At 47.5% G+C, this 16,139-nt stretch overlaps 1 protein-coding gene across 1 annotated transcript in view; it reads left to right on the top strand.

Annotated features, from left to right (window-relative positions):
* Window positions 1-12,021, top strand: part of CUX1 (cut like homeobox 1) — a 301,887-nt gene extending 289,866 nt beyond the window's left edge. The window contains exons 21-22 of the mRNA XM_048518602.1: window positions 5,431-5,695; window positions 7,670-12,021. Of these exons, the coding sequence (XP_048374559.1) occupies window positions 5,431-5,695; window positions 7,670-8,390 (986 nt within the window). The 3' untranslated portion in view covers window positions 8,391-12,021. The remainder of the gene's footprint in view (window positions 1-5,430; window positions 5,696-7,669) is intronic.
* Window positions 12,022-16,139: the final 4,118 nt, after the last annotated feature.

Raw genomic sequence — 16,139 nt, forward strand, 5'->3', positions numbered from 1 at the left:
TTGGTTATCAGAGGCTTCTAGCGTGGTGTAGTGGTTAAGAGCAGGTGCACTGTCATCTGGGAAACTGGGTTTGATTCCCCGCTCTGCCACTTGAGCTGTGGAGGCTTATCTGGTGAACCAGATTGGCTTGTGCACTCCACCACATGCCAGCTGGATGACCTTGGACTAGTCACAGCTCTTCAGAGCTCTCTCAGCCCCACCCACCTCACAGAGTGTTTGTTGTGAGGGGGGAAGGGAAAGGAGATTGTAAGCCCCTTTGAGTCTCCTTACAGGAGAGAAAGGGGAGATATAAATCCAAACTCCTCTTCTTCTTCCTGGGGAAATCACCGTTCATTGCGATATCCAGGTTGGCCAAAATGACAAACCAGTTTAGATGCTTGGTTTGTAGGCAAACGAAAAGGCCACTTTCTAGGACTTAGAAGTTGCAGCAAACTGCAGTTTTCTCAGCCACTGGGAAATCATGTGAGCCCAAGGGCCGGGATCATGTGAGCCCAAGGGCCTCCACGGCTCATTCCCACAATGAATGAACCACAACAAAGCTTCAATTTAAGTGCAGGTTTGGAAACTCTAGAAACAGAGATCACTAAGCACTGTCCCAGCTAGGGGCATGCATTTCAGGAAATGCCAAACCTAAAGATACCACAAAAACACCTCTATCGGTATTTTTTGTTGACGTTCTCCCAAAAAAGCCAGCAATGCAAAGGGATCCGAAAAGCAGATCTCGAATCCTGCCGAAAAATTCGACATGAATTGGGCCGCTTCGAAACCACCACCAACGCTGCTGCGTGGAGCTGGGAGGCAACAGGAATTTTCCGGGTTCGGGTTTGGAGTGTCTGCTTTGCGTTTAGAGGATCCCCTTGCCCAATCCCTGACAATATTTCCGGCTCAAGGGTCTTGAGTAGCAAATGCTGGGGTGAGCAAGACTTTTCTCTCCCTTGGATGGATTCCGCACGAGACGCCCCTGTGTGCATTTGGCCAGAGACTGCCCTTGGGCGCAAGCAGGTGAGAAGTTCTCCAGCGGAAGCTCGCCTTGGAACGAGCCAGGGATCCTTGGGGCACGGTGCTCCACTGTTCCATTCAGTGGGGCTGGCTCAGGTGAACTTCCCAGGAAGCTGTGGCCTGTTTTTTTGTTGCTGGGGAGGAGAGTAAAGCTGTTAATAAGAGTGATATTGGAGGAGGAGTGAATTCTCCTTAACCCCCCCCCCCCCCCCAATTGTTTTCCCCCATCCCTTGCACTGGTCTGTATTCATGCCGTGATCCTAGAGCAGGGGTCTTCAAACTATGGCCCCCCCAGGTGTTCATGAACTACAATTCCCATCAGCCCTGCCACTTAGCTATGCTTGCAGGGGCTGATGGGAATTGTAGTCCATGGACATCTGGAGGGCCATAGTTTGAAGACCCCTGTCCCAGAGCATGAGGAGGAGAGAAGCCAGGGCCGTACTCAGGTTGCGACACGGCTTTTCTGGAAAGTGACAGACCAGAGCGATTTGTTTACATACCAGAATTGCAGAGAAATGAAGGAGTCTCGTCAACAACTTGGGGATAGGATAGGAGCACTGTGTGTTCCCCTGTGCACCCCTGAGGCACTGTGCAAGCCACTAACTGCTATTAGGCAGTCTCCACAGATACCTGCTGAGGACAGAGGAGACGAACGCTGACATTCCACCAGTCTCTGCCGCCCTCTTGTGATCAGATTGCTAGTAACATCTCCTCGTTCAGAACCGGCGAGAAACTTAGCAGCTGTAAATATTCCCTTTGCCCCAGCACAAGACATCTCACATTGGATTTAAGAGCAGGGTGGTATAATGGCTAGAAGACCAGGTTCTGAATCAGCCCGTTCCAAGTTCAAACTTTCCTTCCGTGCACTGACTGGGGTGCCCATGCCAAACAAAGTGCTTTCAATCCACTTTCTGTGTTCCCTACATATGTGGGAAGCAGCACGGTCCACTCTCAAATGGTCACTCGGTCCACTGAAAGTGGGTTAAAGGTGTTATTCCGCGTACGTGAAAGCCAATCACTCCCCCATCTGTGGTGTGAGAATAACGAAACTAGCCTGTCCTAGAAAAGTGGTACAAAAGAATCTACGGGAAGCATTTTGAAGATTCCAAACTGGAAGATAATTTCTCAGCTTTATTGTATCGTAAACACAAGCAACAGTTCAGGAATGGAAAGAATTGCCAATTTTTTTTGGCTTGTTTCCCCCTCCTCCCCCCACCCATAAATTTAAACTAAAATAATGTAGCCTAATCTCTTCATGTCAGGCCTGCGCCATAAGCAGCCTGGCAACTCGCACGCCCACCCCAAGGTCACAGATGGCTCTGCCATTATCATCGCTCGAGGCTAAAGAGGCCTCCCCCTGCTTGCAGGTAACTAGTCAATAGAGCTCAAACGTTCATTCTTATCTGCCTTTCTCCGAGGGAGTGAACTGCCTGTCCTAAACAATGCCTCTGTTCCCACCATCCTTTCTAATGCTGATATTTGGGGAATGCGAGGGTGGCGGGGATTATGGGTTGAACCTTTCTGTAATTTACAGGCATATACCGAGGCCAGAGAGCCAAACTTTCGTTTTGGCTATCTGAGCCTTGGGCTGACACAGTTCCAATAAAGCTCTTGAACCCTTCTTGTTTGATGACCAGAGTAACAGACCCTTACATTTGGCTGCACTGATTTAAAAATAATCTGGTAACTACAACACAGATGATTCATCCACTGATTTTCAACCTTTCGGAGGACAGAGACCCTTTTATAGGGCCAGGGGTCCTATTAGCTGTTAACATGGCCTGACCCTTGCTGGATTAGTAGTTCCACAGAGAGCCTGTGTGGTATAGAGGTCAAAAGTATTGGATCAGTATTGAATAGAACTGAGTTCGAAACCCAGCTCTTGCCACGGAAGCTGTCTGGGAGGCCTTAGGGTTAGGGTTAGATTGTTGTAAGGATAAAATGGAGGTCAGGGGGCATGTTATAAGTTGCCTTGGGTCCCCATTGAGAAGAAAGGCAGGGCAGAAATGAATTAAATAAATACAGTTCCACCTTCTATCCTCCTGTGCTGGTGGCACTGAGGCCCTTTCCACACATGCAAAATAATGCGTTTTCAAACCACTTTCACAACTGTTTGCAAGTGGATTTTGCCATTCCGCACAGCTTCAAAGAGCACTGAAAGCAGCTTGAAAGTGCATTATTCTGCATGTGCGGAATGAGCCTGAGACACAGCAGAAAGCAACTCAGAAGGTCTCTCTGCTAAGAAAAAGTCACAGTGGTACTAACTGACAGCTTTTGGACAGCGTTTTTGGACACCGCGGTACTACCTGACAGTTTTTGGACAGTGTAATTGTTAGGAGCAGCAGACTCTTACCTGGCGAACTGGATTTGTTTCCCCCACTCCTCCACAAGAAGCCCGCTAAGTGACCTTGGACCGGTCAGTTCTCTCAGAACTCTCTCAGCCCCACCTCCCTCACAAGGCATCTGTTAAGGGGAGGGGAAAGGAAGGTAATTGTAAGCTGCTTTGAGACTCCTTAAGTAGAGAAAAGTGAAGTATGAAAACCAACTCTTCCCCCCCCCTCCCCTTTTCCCCCCGTGGCAGCTCTCATTGCAAATGCAAGCTGGGATCTGCATGGGCGATGGCTGGCCAGAGAGGTTGCCGGATATGGTTGGCACTGAGCGATCATGGGGGCTTGGTGCCTCTCCCCATGTGACTTGCCTGTGAGGCATAATTCACTTTGCACAACGTATATAAATCACTGCGGACATTCCCGATTTACATAATTATGCAGATTGCAGAATATAGTTTTTCTTGCCGCAGGAGTTGATTGTGCGTAGCCTTGACTATGGGCAAGTTGGGCCAAAAGTACTGCTACTTAAGTGAAGGTCAGTACACAAACTGGGCTGTTAAATTTTTTTGGCGGGGGCGGGGTGGGGATAGGACCATTCTCTGTGACCACTGACCAAAAACAGTGGGTAACGTTCCGTGGGATATTTTCCTGCACAGTCTCTCATTGAAATGAACTGGCGTCCACACAAGCCTATTGGTATTTCGCTTCAGTTCTGAAGGGGCTTCTCCCAAGAGCTTTCTGCTGCTCTGTGCTCCAAGTCAGGCAAAATGCGGGCATCAGATGTTGTGAAAACAAGAGCCTGCAGAGAATCTTTGCAAGTTACATTCCCTGAAGCTTCCAAACCTACTGCCAGTGTGGTGTAGTGGTTAAGAGCAGGTGGATTCTAATCTGGAGAGCCGGGTTTGATTCCCTACTCCTCCACCTGAGTGGCAGAGGCTTATCTGGTAAACCAGATGTGTTTCCGCACTCCTGCCGGGTGACCTTGGGCTAGTCACAATTCTCTCAGAACTCTCTCAGCCCCGCCTACCTCACAAGGTGTCTGTTGTGGGGAGAGGAAGGGAAAGGAGCTTGTAAGCCACTTTGAGTCTCCTTATAGGAGAGAAAGGTGGGTATAAATCCAGACTCCACCTCCTCCTTTTTCTTCTTAAATTATCTCGTTGTTTTGCATCAGACAGAGAACTGCACATACCTGAAACGACTTGTATTCCATGCGGAAGATAAAATGAGGTAGCAACTGGAAAACATGTTGGGCCCTGAAATGTTAAATAAAACTAGGGAAGAGTCAGGAGGTGGCATCTCCTTGGGCATAAATTGCAGGTGCAGCGGTTTCTTGAGAACTGGAGGGGTAACTCATTCTAGGGGTTACAGGAGGGGCACAGCTAGTACTGTAGAAAGTCCATATTTCAAGCCCAGTTAGAAGATAGCTGGTCTGTAGCAGCTCTAACAGGCCAGTCTAGCCCCATCAGGTCAGATCTCGGAAGCTAAGAAGGATCAGTCATGGTCAATGCTTGGATGGGAGACCACCAAGGAAGACCAGGGATGCCTGGCAGAAGAATGCAATGGCAAAACTACCTTTTGCCCTTAAAGCCCCATGAGGTGGAAGTTCATAGGATCCTCATGAGTGACTTGTTGCTTAGCAGCACAACATAAGTCTAAGAAAGAACCTCTACCTAAGGTCTGGAAATAGACATCACATAGCTAGGTAGACCTGGATTTATACCCACCCCCTTTCTCTCCTGTAAGGAAACCCAAGATGGCTTACAAACTCCTTTCCCTTCCTCTCCCCACAACAGACACCTTGTGGGGTAGGTATGGCTGAGAGAGTTCTGAGAGAACTAGAGAGAGACTAGCCCAAGGTCACCCAGCAGGAATGTAGGAGTGGAGCAACAAATCTGGATCACCAGATAGGAGTCTGCCCTTCATGTGAGGGAGTGGGGAATCAAACCCAGTTCTCCAGATTAGGGTCCACCTACTCTTGACCACTACGCCACTTCATGCGTTCACCTGCTCCCAACTGCCCAGAAGGAGCCACTCTTGCAGTTTCATCAGGTTTGGGTGGCCGCCATGTCTCACCTGTCCCATTACCTCCCCTGTCTTTCAGCGTACATGAAACGACGGCACAGCTCAGTCAGCGACAGCCAGCCTTCTGAGTCTTCTTCGGTCGGAATAGACTACAGCCAGGGGGCCAGCCCTCAGCCACAGCATCAGCTGAAGAAACCCCGTGTGGTGTTGGCCCCAGAAGAGAAGGAAGCTTTGAAGCGCGCTTATCAGCAAAAGCCATACCCATCTCCAAAAACTATTGAGGAACTCGCCACCCAGCTCAACTTGAAGACTAGCACTGTCATTAATTGGTTCCACAATTATAGGTACGGTGTGCAGCTCTTCGTGGCTTCGCTAGTCAGATCAGGGGTCTGCGGAGGGGCATCGTGGCACCCACCAGCACCTTTCCTGGTACACAACAAATGTTTTAGAAAGTCGGCAGAGCCAGGTAGGGATTAGCGAGGCAGATATTGTAAAAGTTGCTTCAGCCTATGCTGCCACGACAGCACAGAGATCTTCCCGGCGTTATTGAAGGTCTGCTAGCGTATATGCGAGAGAATCTTTGTCAACAAGATATTCATTTTAAGATGCATCCCATTCTACATTTCATGCTGAGGCTCTGTTTAAGAGTTCCCACTGGAATTACTTCCTGATATTTGATGGTTGATTCTGCCACCTGTGGCGGACATTTTGTAGCTGCTCACACCATCCTGGGTCAGAATCAGAGGTGTACCAGGCAAAAATGGCACCTGGGGCATGACCGGCTCCCTATGCCCCCACCCTGCCTGGCTCCCCATGTCCCCCCAACACCCCACTTATGGCAGCTCGGTGGCAGGCAGCACAGGCAGGCACCATGGCTGCAGCCAACCCCCCTGTCAGCAGGGAGGCCAGAGAGGGCAGGCGCCAGTGTCAGGTGCCCACATGAGCCACTCACTGCCTCCCAGCTGGGCTCAAGAACAGGTGGCTCAGGCAGGCGCCGCGCTGCAGCTGACTTCCCTGTCAACAGGAAGGCCGGGGAGTGCAGCAGCCAGCCTGTGGCTGCAGTGCCCAACTGAACAGCACAGAGGGAGCCACTGACGTCCCCCTAAGGGATCAAATGGCATGTACTCAGGGATTCCCCTTGTCCCCATTGGCAGGACGCCACTGGTCAGAATTTCAAAACTGTCTGCAGGCTCAAAAAGTTAGACGAGTTCGATTGTCTAATAGAGAAGTGTCTTATTTCTGCCCATGAAACCAACATTGATGACTCAGTTCATGTTCACCGTTTCCAGATAAGCCGACCGTGGCTTTCCGGACTGAGAACCATCCTTATATTTGCTGGTTTCATTTACTTCTCTGGGTCACTGGCAAAAATCAGGTGACTTAGTGAACACAAACCGTAGTTTACCTTTGGATTAAAATATACAATTTGGGTTTGCTTTACAAATTATGATTGGAAACGGAAGCTTAGTACAAACTATGCTTCCCCATTTCCAAGGAGGCCCTTGAGTCCCCGAACTGCAGGAGAAAGAGTGTGTGTAAGCATAAGATCTCTTCCTTTTTGAAGGATTGCATGTGAACTTCTAATCTTTCCATGATTGCTAAGGAATAAAGAGACCCTCATCAGATCAGGGGAACCATCCAGTCAACAGGACAAGATAAGAATCAGACAGTCTTGTGGATTTATTTATTTATTTATTTATTTATTTATTATATTTATAAGCCGCCCTCCCCCGGAGGGCTCAGGGCGGCGAACAACAGACAATAGAGCACAATAAAATCAATAGTATCAAACTATAAAATCATTAGGAACAGCTCTATACATTAAAACCCAATCCCATTAAAAGCAGCGTTCTAACATCAAATATATCGATGGCGTCTCTCTAATCAATCCCCTGAAAAGGAAAAGAGGGAAGAAAGTGGCGGTAGGTCCACAGATGTTATGGAGAAAAGCGGGGGGGGGGGGGAACCATCAGCGGCCGGACCCCTCAAAGGCCCGGTGGGACAGCTCTGTCTTGCAGGCCCTGCAGAAATCATTTAGATCCCGCAGGGCCCGCGTAGCTGGAGGCAGAGCGTTCCACCAGGCAGGGGCCAGAGCTGTAAAAGCTCTGGCCCGGGTGGAGGCCAGCCGCGTCATTGAGGGACTAGGGATCACCAGTAGGTTGGGATCACCAGTAGGTTGGCCTAGGGACTAGGGATCACCAGTAGGTTGGGACATATGGAGCAAGACGGTCCCGCAGGTACGGCGGTCCCAGGCCGCGCAAGGATGTATCAAGAACCCTCTTACCTTTTTTTTCTTTCTTTTCTGGGCCACTTTGCAGATCTCGCATCCGCCGAGAGCTGTTCATCGAAGAAATCCAAGCTGGAGGGCAGAGCCAGGGGGGGACGAGCGATTCTCCTTCTACTCGGAGTAGCAGGGCAGTCCACAGCTCCGAAGGGGACAGTTGCGACGGAGTGGACACGGACGGCCCGCCCGAGGCCAAGCCGGGCAGCCTGGAAGCTGACGATTACAGCAACACAACCACAAAGTCTCAGGGAGGGCGAGCAGCGTCAGCTTTCGAAGCAGGGGAAGAGGCACTGCGAGACGCCAGATCTTCAGAGAAAACGGAGACATTCCAGTTGGAAACGGAGAGCCTCGAAGACACAGATGACGAGGGCAGGCCGAAAGCGCCGCATCGGTGTTCTCCTGCAGGCTCTCAGCATTCCGGAGAAACTCCGGAGACAACGCCAAACTCTGCTCCGGAAGAGGATGTCTCTACCTCAGCTGCCTCCGCCTCGGTCCTTACGGGGGAGGGCTCCCGCAAGCCGAAGGAGGATGGCGTGGAGAAAATCCCCATTGTGCCAAGTACCAGTTCCACGCCGGCCGCCAGCACTCAGAAAGCCAACTCTCTCGAGAGCTTGTTCGGCTTTCCCGAGGCAGCGTGCACCAGGAATACGCGGGACAATACCCTGAGGAAAAAGAAGGCAGCGAATTTGAACAGCATAATCCACCGCTTAGAGAAGGCCGCGAGTCGAGAGGAGCCGGTCGAGTGGGAGTTTTGAGATTACGCTCACCCAACTCTCAAGAGCTGGGGAAAGTGAAAACTTGGACCTCTTCTGGTTTTAATTGTGTCCCACACTTACCGCCCTGCAGGCCACGGGGCAAAAAAAAACAAAAACGCCATAGGCCAAGGTGCATATATCAAACAAAAGGAGCGTTTCAGCCTAGTTTATGTTTTTTTTTCCCGTGTGTTTTTGAGGAAGAAAACTGAAATGTGTAGTCCAGCTTTTTTGTACCCCGAAGTGTTTTTATTAATTGCCCTAAAATGATTTCCACAGTTTCTGGGGGAAAAAAAAAGAAAGAAACTCATACAGCTTTTGCCTTCTGCCCTTCCTTTTTGGTACGGGCTTTAAAACAAACAGAGAAAAAAAAATTGTACAAAACGAGAAAAAAAAAATCAAACCCACATATTTAAAAGGGGACTTTTTATCCGCCATCTAATGGCTAAACAGAGTGATAATACACTATTATCTTCTTGAACCAGGAAAAAAAAGTTGGAAGGGGAAATGTTTTTGGAGGGGGAAAAAAAGGTTTTTTGTAGCTGTTCAGTTGCCACTAAGAGATTGCACAGTCAACCAGACTCTAAACACACTAGTTTGAATTCCTAAATATTTTCAAGAAAAGAATATTGTTTGAAACTTGGGATTTAGAAAAAAAACACACACACACACATTTACTCCACCTATTTTTTAAACAAAACAAAAAAAAAGTCACATCAGGAAACAAATATCTTAATTTGTGGTAGCTGACTTAAGTGTGTTTTTTCTTGTAAAGTGGAATAGAAAATTGACCTTGTAGTGCACATTGTTCATAGCTTTAACCGATTCTGGTCTCTTTACGGGCTGGGATTTGTTTAATACACTCCATTTTAGGCCAAATCAGGACAGAAAAAAAAGAAAGAAAAAAATAATTCTGAAAATCTAGGTATTTTATAATCTGCTTTTTAACCTCTAACCACAGAGCACGCAGATCAGACCTCATTTGTAGGAGGTTTGGGAGACAACTTGGAACGGGGTCATACTTGGTCGCTTTCGGTTTGAGTTATTTGGCATTGGCCTCGCAGAGGGGCCCATGCAAGTTCCTACCCCACAAGAATGGTTTTTTTTCCCAGATCTCATCTATCTGTGTTAGTTATTGGTTGCCCCTATACGGGAAAAAACACCAGCTTTTGAAGGAGAAATTTGGGTAGCTATTTATGCACCAACATTATACATATTTTTTTTTCCAACGGTTGTTGGGAAAGCGGTAGGCCACTGTGACTCCCACCTGGAAAGAGAATGGGGTGGAGGCGTACTTTACAGTGAGAAGCATTGACAACGGTTTACATCTCGATAGGAACTCATCAATTGCTGTGTACTCCTTCGTTGGAGTGTCGTACCAGATCTTGCCTCCTCCTGCCCAGATTTTTTTAAAAGGCCTGTTTTAGCCAATACCTTTTCACCACTTAGTTCCTTAATCGTCATTTCTGGTCCCACAACGAGCACTGATTTCCCTGGGTTCCAGTTGTGGGAAGGGAATGGTGGGCAGGGAGGAGTACACCGCACTTGATTGTTAACATTTAAACCACCAAATTCCCAAAGGATATGGCAGCACACCCTTCCAAAGTAATTTTGCCCTCTCCCAATCGTTGCCTCACCCAAAGGCTGATCACAGTATCTGTCCGGATTCCAACGTGTCTCCAATGCCTCCTGTTGTCTATGTGTGTGTATATGCGTGAGCATAGAGGAGCATGGAAGGACGACTGTGTGCGTGTGTGAATGTGTGTGCGTGCAATTTTATACGTCTGTATTTTCTTACGTACCTGTGCACGCGTAGAGTGCATTTACTGCCACCTGTTTCCAATAAGCTGTTTTATCAGTTATGGCTTCTACAAGTTTTTGCTGACTTAGATTCCTTTTATTGCCATATCTTTAAAAACTAACAATAGATGATTTCGGTATATATATATTTTTTTTGCTTATTTATAGGTGCTGTATTTTATTATCTGATTGTTAGGAAGGGATTGAAGGGGGCAAATATTCTTTAGAGGGATAGACTGCCGGCAGTATTTGGGTATAATTTACAAGATGTAGTTGTCAGACTGTATATTGTTGATGGGCAATTTTTTCTGGTCTTTTTTTTTCTTTTTTTTTTGGTTTGTTTTGGACCGTATTGTGTATCATGGAAAAACGTTTGTCTTAGGTCAACATCTTCTGATGACACTTTAATGGTGCGTTCATTACTTAAGTTCTAACTGCTATTTACTTTTTGATACGGGGGAGCGGGGCAAGGGGGGGGAGGCATCCGGATTGAAAGGAATGTTCCCAACCCGATACTCTGAACTCAACATGCGTGTGTTCATTTAGTCAACCTTTAAAAAAAATATATCTTTTGAACCCTAAGATGTAAAACCACCTTTAACAAAAGAAAATAGCAAAGAAAGTGTTTTTCATTCTACAGTCTCTCTTCAAAGTGTGACAACAGCCCTTAGTTCTGATCTTCATACATTTTAAGAGTTCGGTAGCTTTAAATTTAAAAAAAATGCCTTTTCATGGCCCAAAACAAAGGCTCTCGGAGGCTGGAAGGCAGGGGTGTTTTTACCATGTCAGCTTTGGGGATCTGAATTGTTAGCTTGTGATGCTTAAAAAAAAAGAAGGAAGAAGGGAAGAAACCAGAGTTCTACCGGCTGATTCTAGCGTGGCCTGCGGAAGAAAACTTTCAAAAATAACGTTAGCGTTTTCTTTGATTATGGTTGCAAACAAGAAGAGCCAAGCTTTGCCACCAAGCGTCAAATACCCCCAATCAGCACTAGTGGGCAGTATCCCTGACTCCTAGACATAATCTTTTCTGAGCAGGTTACCGTTTTGTCACGAACGCATCCTCGAAAGCCATGTTTCCATCCACTCCATCATGCACCGAGGCAAGCAACCTGAGCATGATGGAATGGGGCTTCCAAGCTGTGCTCATACCATGGAGGAACCCCGACTTCCTGCTTAAACAGGAAGTCCCCATGCCCGCATGACCTTAGTATCCACGCCCAGCAAAAACCGCCCTACTTCCTTTTCTCTTCAGCCAAGCTTCTGAGTTGGCCAACAAAGAGATTTTCTGGTGTTCAGATAATTTATATACTTTATGACAATAGATATCTCAGTCTAATTTATTTTTTAATCTCTCCCAGGTAGACTAGGATATGTGTGGCGCAGTAAAAAAAAAAGTAGGGGGGAGGGGGTTGTTGCTTGGTTTGTTGTTTTTTTCTTTTTACTGTTTTCTCTCATTATGGTCCTTGACCGACTGGTGTCTGGGTCCACCAACACTCGCTTTGCATAGCTCCCTGGGGGTTCGTCACTTGCGTGATGAGCAGGGCAGACCCAAGCTTAGCATTTGGGGTTCTGTTTCCTGTCTGGATAAGCAATATAAAAGTGCCTTGAAAAAAAAATAATAATAAAACAGGTGGGGGGGATCAGGTTATGTGGAGCAGCATCTCATTCAAGCCACGCGTTCAGAATTCTGTTCTTTCTCCTGCCCCTCCCCCAGGTCGGCTGCCAAAGCAGTTATTGTTATGTATTCTGCCGCCTTCCCTCTAGAAGCAAAATCCGGCGGCTCCTAAAACGATTTGCAGAATGAAGATATATTGAGGCTATTTTTGAAAAGAAAAAGGCGACTTGGCCCACTTTTGCAAAGAGAGCTCTCGAAATTCAGTATACGTGGGCATGTAGTGAGTTTGTTCCTTTTTGTTAATTTCTCGTTTGACCCTTGAGCTGGAAGCGAAAGGCTGGGCTTAGTTTCGAGGAGGGACCCCAGGCAGGCTTTCTGTGCCTTTGGATGAAGCGGCTTCTCAGTTTTCTGAACTGGCAACATTTTGCTTGGTTGAAGGTTACCCAGCCTCTGAGCAGCAGCAGCAGAAAGCCATTGCTATCACACCCTGCATGTGAGCTCCCAAAAGGATCTGGTGGGCCACTGCGAGTAGCAGAGTGCTGGACTAGATTGTCTGATCCAGCAGGCTCCTTCTTATGTTCTTGTTCTTCATGCTGGTGGGATCGTTGGGGTTTCATTAATATCTGGCCCAATGCTGGAGCCTCAGTCTGGAGGAGACGCGTTTGAATAGGGGCCGTTTTCTCTCGCATTGCATGAGCGTAGCTGAGAGTCAATGAAGAGTTCTTCTGGAGTTGCGCATCTGGAACAACCCACTGCTGACTTTGTGCTTTCAGTTGTTTCCCACAGGAGGTAGAAGGGTAGGCTTTGTAGAACAAGGTTCAAAAAAATTGTAGAGTTCTGGGTATCTGTAAAAGAATGACAAGGCCCCGCTCAGTCCACTGGTTTGGGATGACCTGTCCTTTCTCACATCCCCTCCCATAATTGTCCCTGCAGTGGCCAGTCCACCTGGTCAGTGGGGAGCTGGTATCTGAATGTCTGCCATCTATGTCCGTCCTCTCCCTTCTTTCCTTCTGTATCCTGTCTCATCAGCTAGCGTGCCAGCCTTAGAAGCTATCAACCAGCAAGCAAGTGGCATTTATCTGTAAAGAGAGATTTTCAGTCTGTCTGGATGGGGTGTCATTCTGTGGTGGGGCACCCTCCCTGCATCGGAGATTCAGTCCTGGCTGCCGCTGGTTGCAAACACGTCCAGCTACAGGTGTTGGAAAAGGTACTTTTTCTGTCTGGTGAGCCGCTGTCAATTATTTGGGCTAGGCAGACAGGTAGTCTGACTTGTTGTGAAGTCGGATCCCGTATCCAGAACAACCTGCCGAGCATGTCTCTGGTTTTCCATCGCATGCCTCCCAGGAAGGGGAGCTCCTTTGCCAAACCCTTCAGCATGAGGTCACAGGAGAGTATTGGGTGCGATGTAGGATCCATGATCCCAGTTTGCTCAGATCCCATCAACTTGACCAGTGTCCCATATGAAAGGCGCACCAGGACTCCCAACTGTGGCTCCAAGCCTTTTGCCATGCACCATTTTCCCATGGCAGATAAATAGCAATTTGTTGGTAGCAGAATCAATGCAGAAAGGGTCTCTTGAAGAGCAGAAGTTCCAGACCTCAACATTACATAGTTCCTCCAAGTTTTGTTGACTTATTTCCAAGGTCTTTGTGTGCTGTCTGTGTTTACACCACTGTCTGTACCATCCTTTCTTCTCTCAATACAACAGAAGTTTTAATTAAATGAACGTTCTCCCATAAAACTTCACTTCATAGTCAAAACAACAAATTCAACCATCAATGCTTAACCACTACAGCAGTGGCATAGTGGTTAAGAGCAGGTGTGCTCTTAATATGGAGGAACCGGGTTTGATTCCCCACTCTGCCGCTTGAGCTGTGAAGGTTTATCTGGGGAATTCAGATTAGCCTGTGCGCGCCAACACACGCCAGCTGGCTGACCTTGGGCTAGTCACAGTTCTTCAGAACTCTCTCATCCCCACCTACCTCACGAGGTGTTTTTTGTGAGGGGGGAAGGGAAAGGAGTTTGTAAGCCCCTTTGAGTCTCCTTGCAGGAGAGAAAAGGGGGATATAAATCCAACTCTTCTTCTTCTCCTTCTACAAGAGGCAACTGCCTAGGAAAGGTATTCCAAACTTGCAATGCTTGAGTCTGCGTTCAGCCATTCTGATGAAGTGTGACTTGATCCAAACCCCAGTTGGCTGTGCTATCTGAATACAGGACATCAAGCACGAGATTTGAAGTTGGTTTGTACTAACTCTGCCTTCTGAACTGCACCATGCTTGGCAGCTATTGCAAGTTCTCATGCTGCCTTCATGTGAATGAGCACTTAAATAAGGTCCCACGTGTTGCGGTGCAAATTTTGGGAAAAGTCCCTCTGAGTTTGGGGTGCTTCGTTCTCGGTGTAAGTGTGTGGGGATTGCAACCCGAATCCCTTTGCAGCAGAGAGCAGCCGACTCAGGGCATGTTTACACCCCTGCCTGCCTCCCCTTGTTTCATATCAGGTTGTCTTGCTAATTGCCAATAAATCAATCTCTGGGAAGAAGGTTTCAGTGTGGAAGATCAGCGTGGCCTGCCTGCTTTAAGCCATGTGCTTTGACCGAGACCGCGTTCCTCATCGTGCTTCTGCGGCCACCCCATGGGATGGGAAATCGGGCACTGTTTTGGGAGTCGCTTTTCCAGTGCAAAACCCAACCTGTTGACCCCCAGCTGAGGACACTACCCAGGGTGCAACGTAGACTTAGGCAGGCTGTCCCCAGGAAGGCCTTCAACATATCTGGGAAGAGGCAGCTCGGGCAGGAGGCGCTCCATCGCAGAAGGCATCTTCTGCCACAGTTTCGAATGAAAGATGTTTTGCTGTTACGTCAGACACAAATGGTGGTTAAGGACTGGAGTTGGAGCTGACCCATTTGTACTTTACCATATCAGGCTGGAGTTGACCCGTTTGTACTTCGCCATATCAGGACGGTGCCGCCTAAAAGGAGGCGCTAATTAGGGGATGTGAAAACCAAGTTTAAACAAAGCAGGGGGTTGTGGCTGTAAACAGAACAATCCTTGCTTTTTAGAAAAAAACGAGGTGAATTCATCCACACATTGCTGACGAAATGCTTCAGGGAAGAATCGCTAGAATCCTGGCCCCTTGACTGCCACGCAGACACCTTCAGCAAAAAACCAGCCTAGGGATCTAGACAGAACTGAATCTCAAAGATGCCACAGGATTCTTCATTCCATACTGTCGGGAAGGCCCGCACGTTCCAGAAATCTATGCAATCAATGACCGGGCATTTAAGGACTTCGAAGGCTTCGGATAGAGAAAACAGAATGGGCGTGAGAACGCGCTCACCATAAGGCCAGCATGGAAGTTTTTAATGTTAATCGAACTAGATTAGGCCCCAAAGACTGGGAGAGCAAGGACTATCTAAAATATTTTTATCCTACCGTTCCTGCAGAGACCTCAGGACTGCATAAATGGTTTTATTTATTTTTTAAATCCTAATTTCAACCCTGTGAGCTTGGTTAAGCTGAGAGAGGATCCAAGGAGAGCCAGCAAGCATCGTGGCAGTGTAGGCATTTGAACATGGATCCTCAATAGCTGTAAAAAAAATGCCTGTGTCTCCATGGCCCCTTCCGCACCTGCAGAATAATGCACTTTCAATCCACTTTCAATGCATTTTGTAGCTGGACTTTACTGTTTGAAATAGCAAAATCCACTTGCAAACAATTGTGAAAGTGGATTGAAAGTGTGTTATTCCGCATGTGCGGAAAGGGCCCATGTATTGGAGTCCTCAACAGGTTCCAGATGCTCCTGTCTTCCATATTGCATGTTCCAAGTGCAAATACAGTGGCTTTAGGCAGCTGAGGAACCAGGGAGGGGAGAGAGGGAACCAAAATCATGGGTAGCAATCATAGAGAGGTATACAGACCCAGGGTGGCAATCATAGAGATGTATACAGACCCAGCTATTGAAAGTGGAAGAATCCAGTTTGTGTACACAGGGATGTGCTGCTTGCTCACAGCTCTTGGCTACAACCCTGATATCATGTGCTCTTGTTCCCAATGTTGAGCTAAAACACATATTTCTGGGCTTGGGTGTTTTCTTCTCTGTCAGTCTTATTAAGATTCTGCCAATGCCATGTAGCCAGTGATCTAGCAGAGGATCAGATACAGAGTCAGATGCTTCCTGAACAAAGTATGAGCAATAATTAGTAGTTGTTGTTGTCATTGTTTAATTGTCAATATACGTTTTGTTTTGTCTTTCTGGAAGGCCTCAAGCAAGCATGTGTCAGCCTCTGGGCAAATTCTTTCATTGGATCTTCTTTCCCGTGGGAACGTGACCCTTGCCT

This window comes from Sphaerodactylus townsendi, linkage group LG16, assembly GCF_021028975.2.
Source record: "Sphaerodactylus townsendi isolate TG3544 linkage group LG16, MPM_Stown_v2.3, whole genome shotgun sequence".
In the NCBI taxonomy this organism is placed as follows: Eukaryota; Metazoa; Chordata; class Lepidosauria; order Squamata; family Sphaerodactylidae; genus Sphaerodactylus; species Sphaerodactylus townsendi.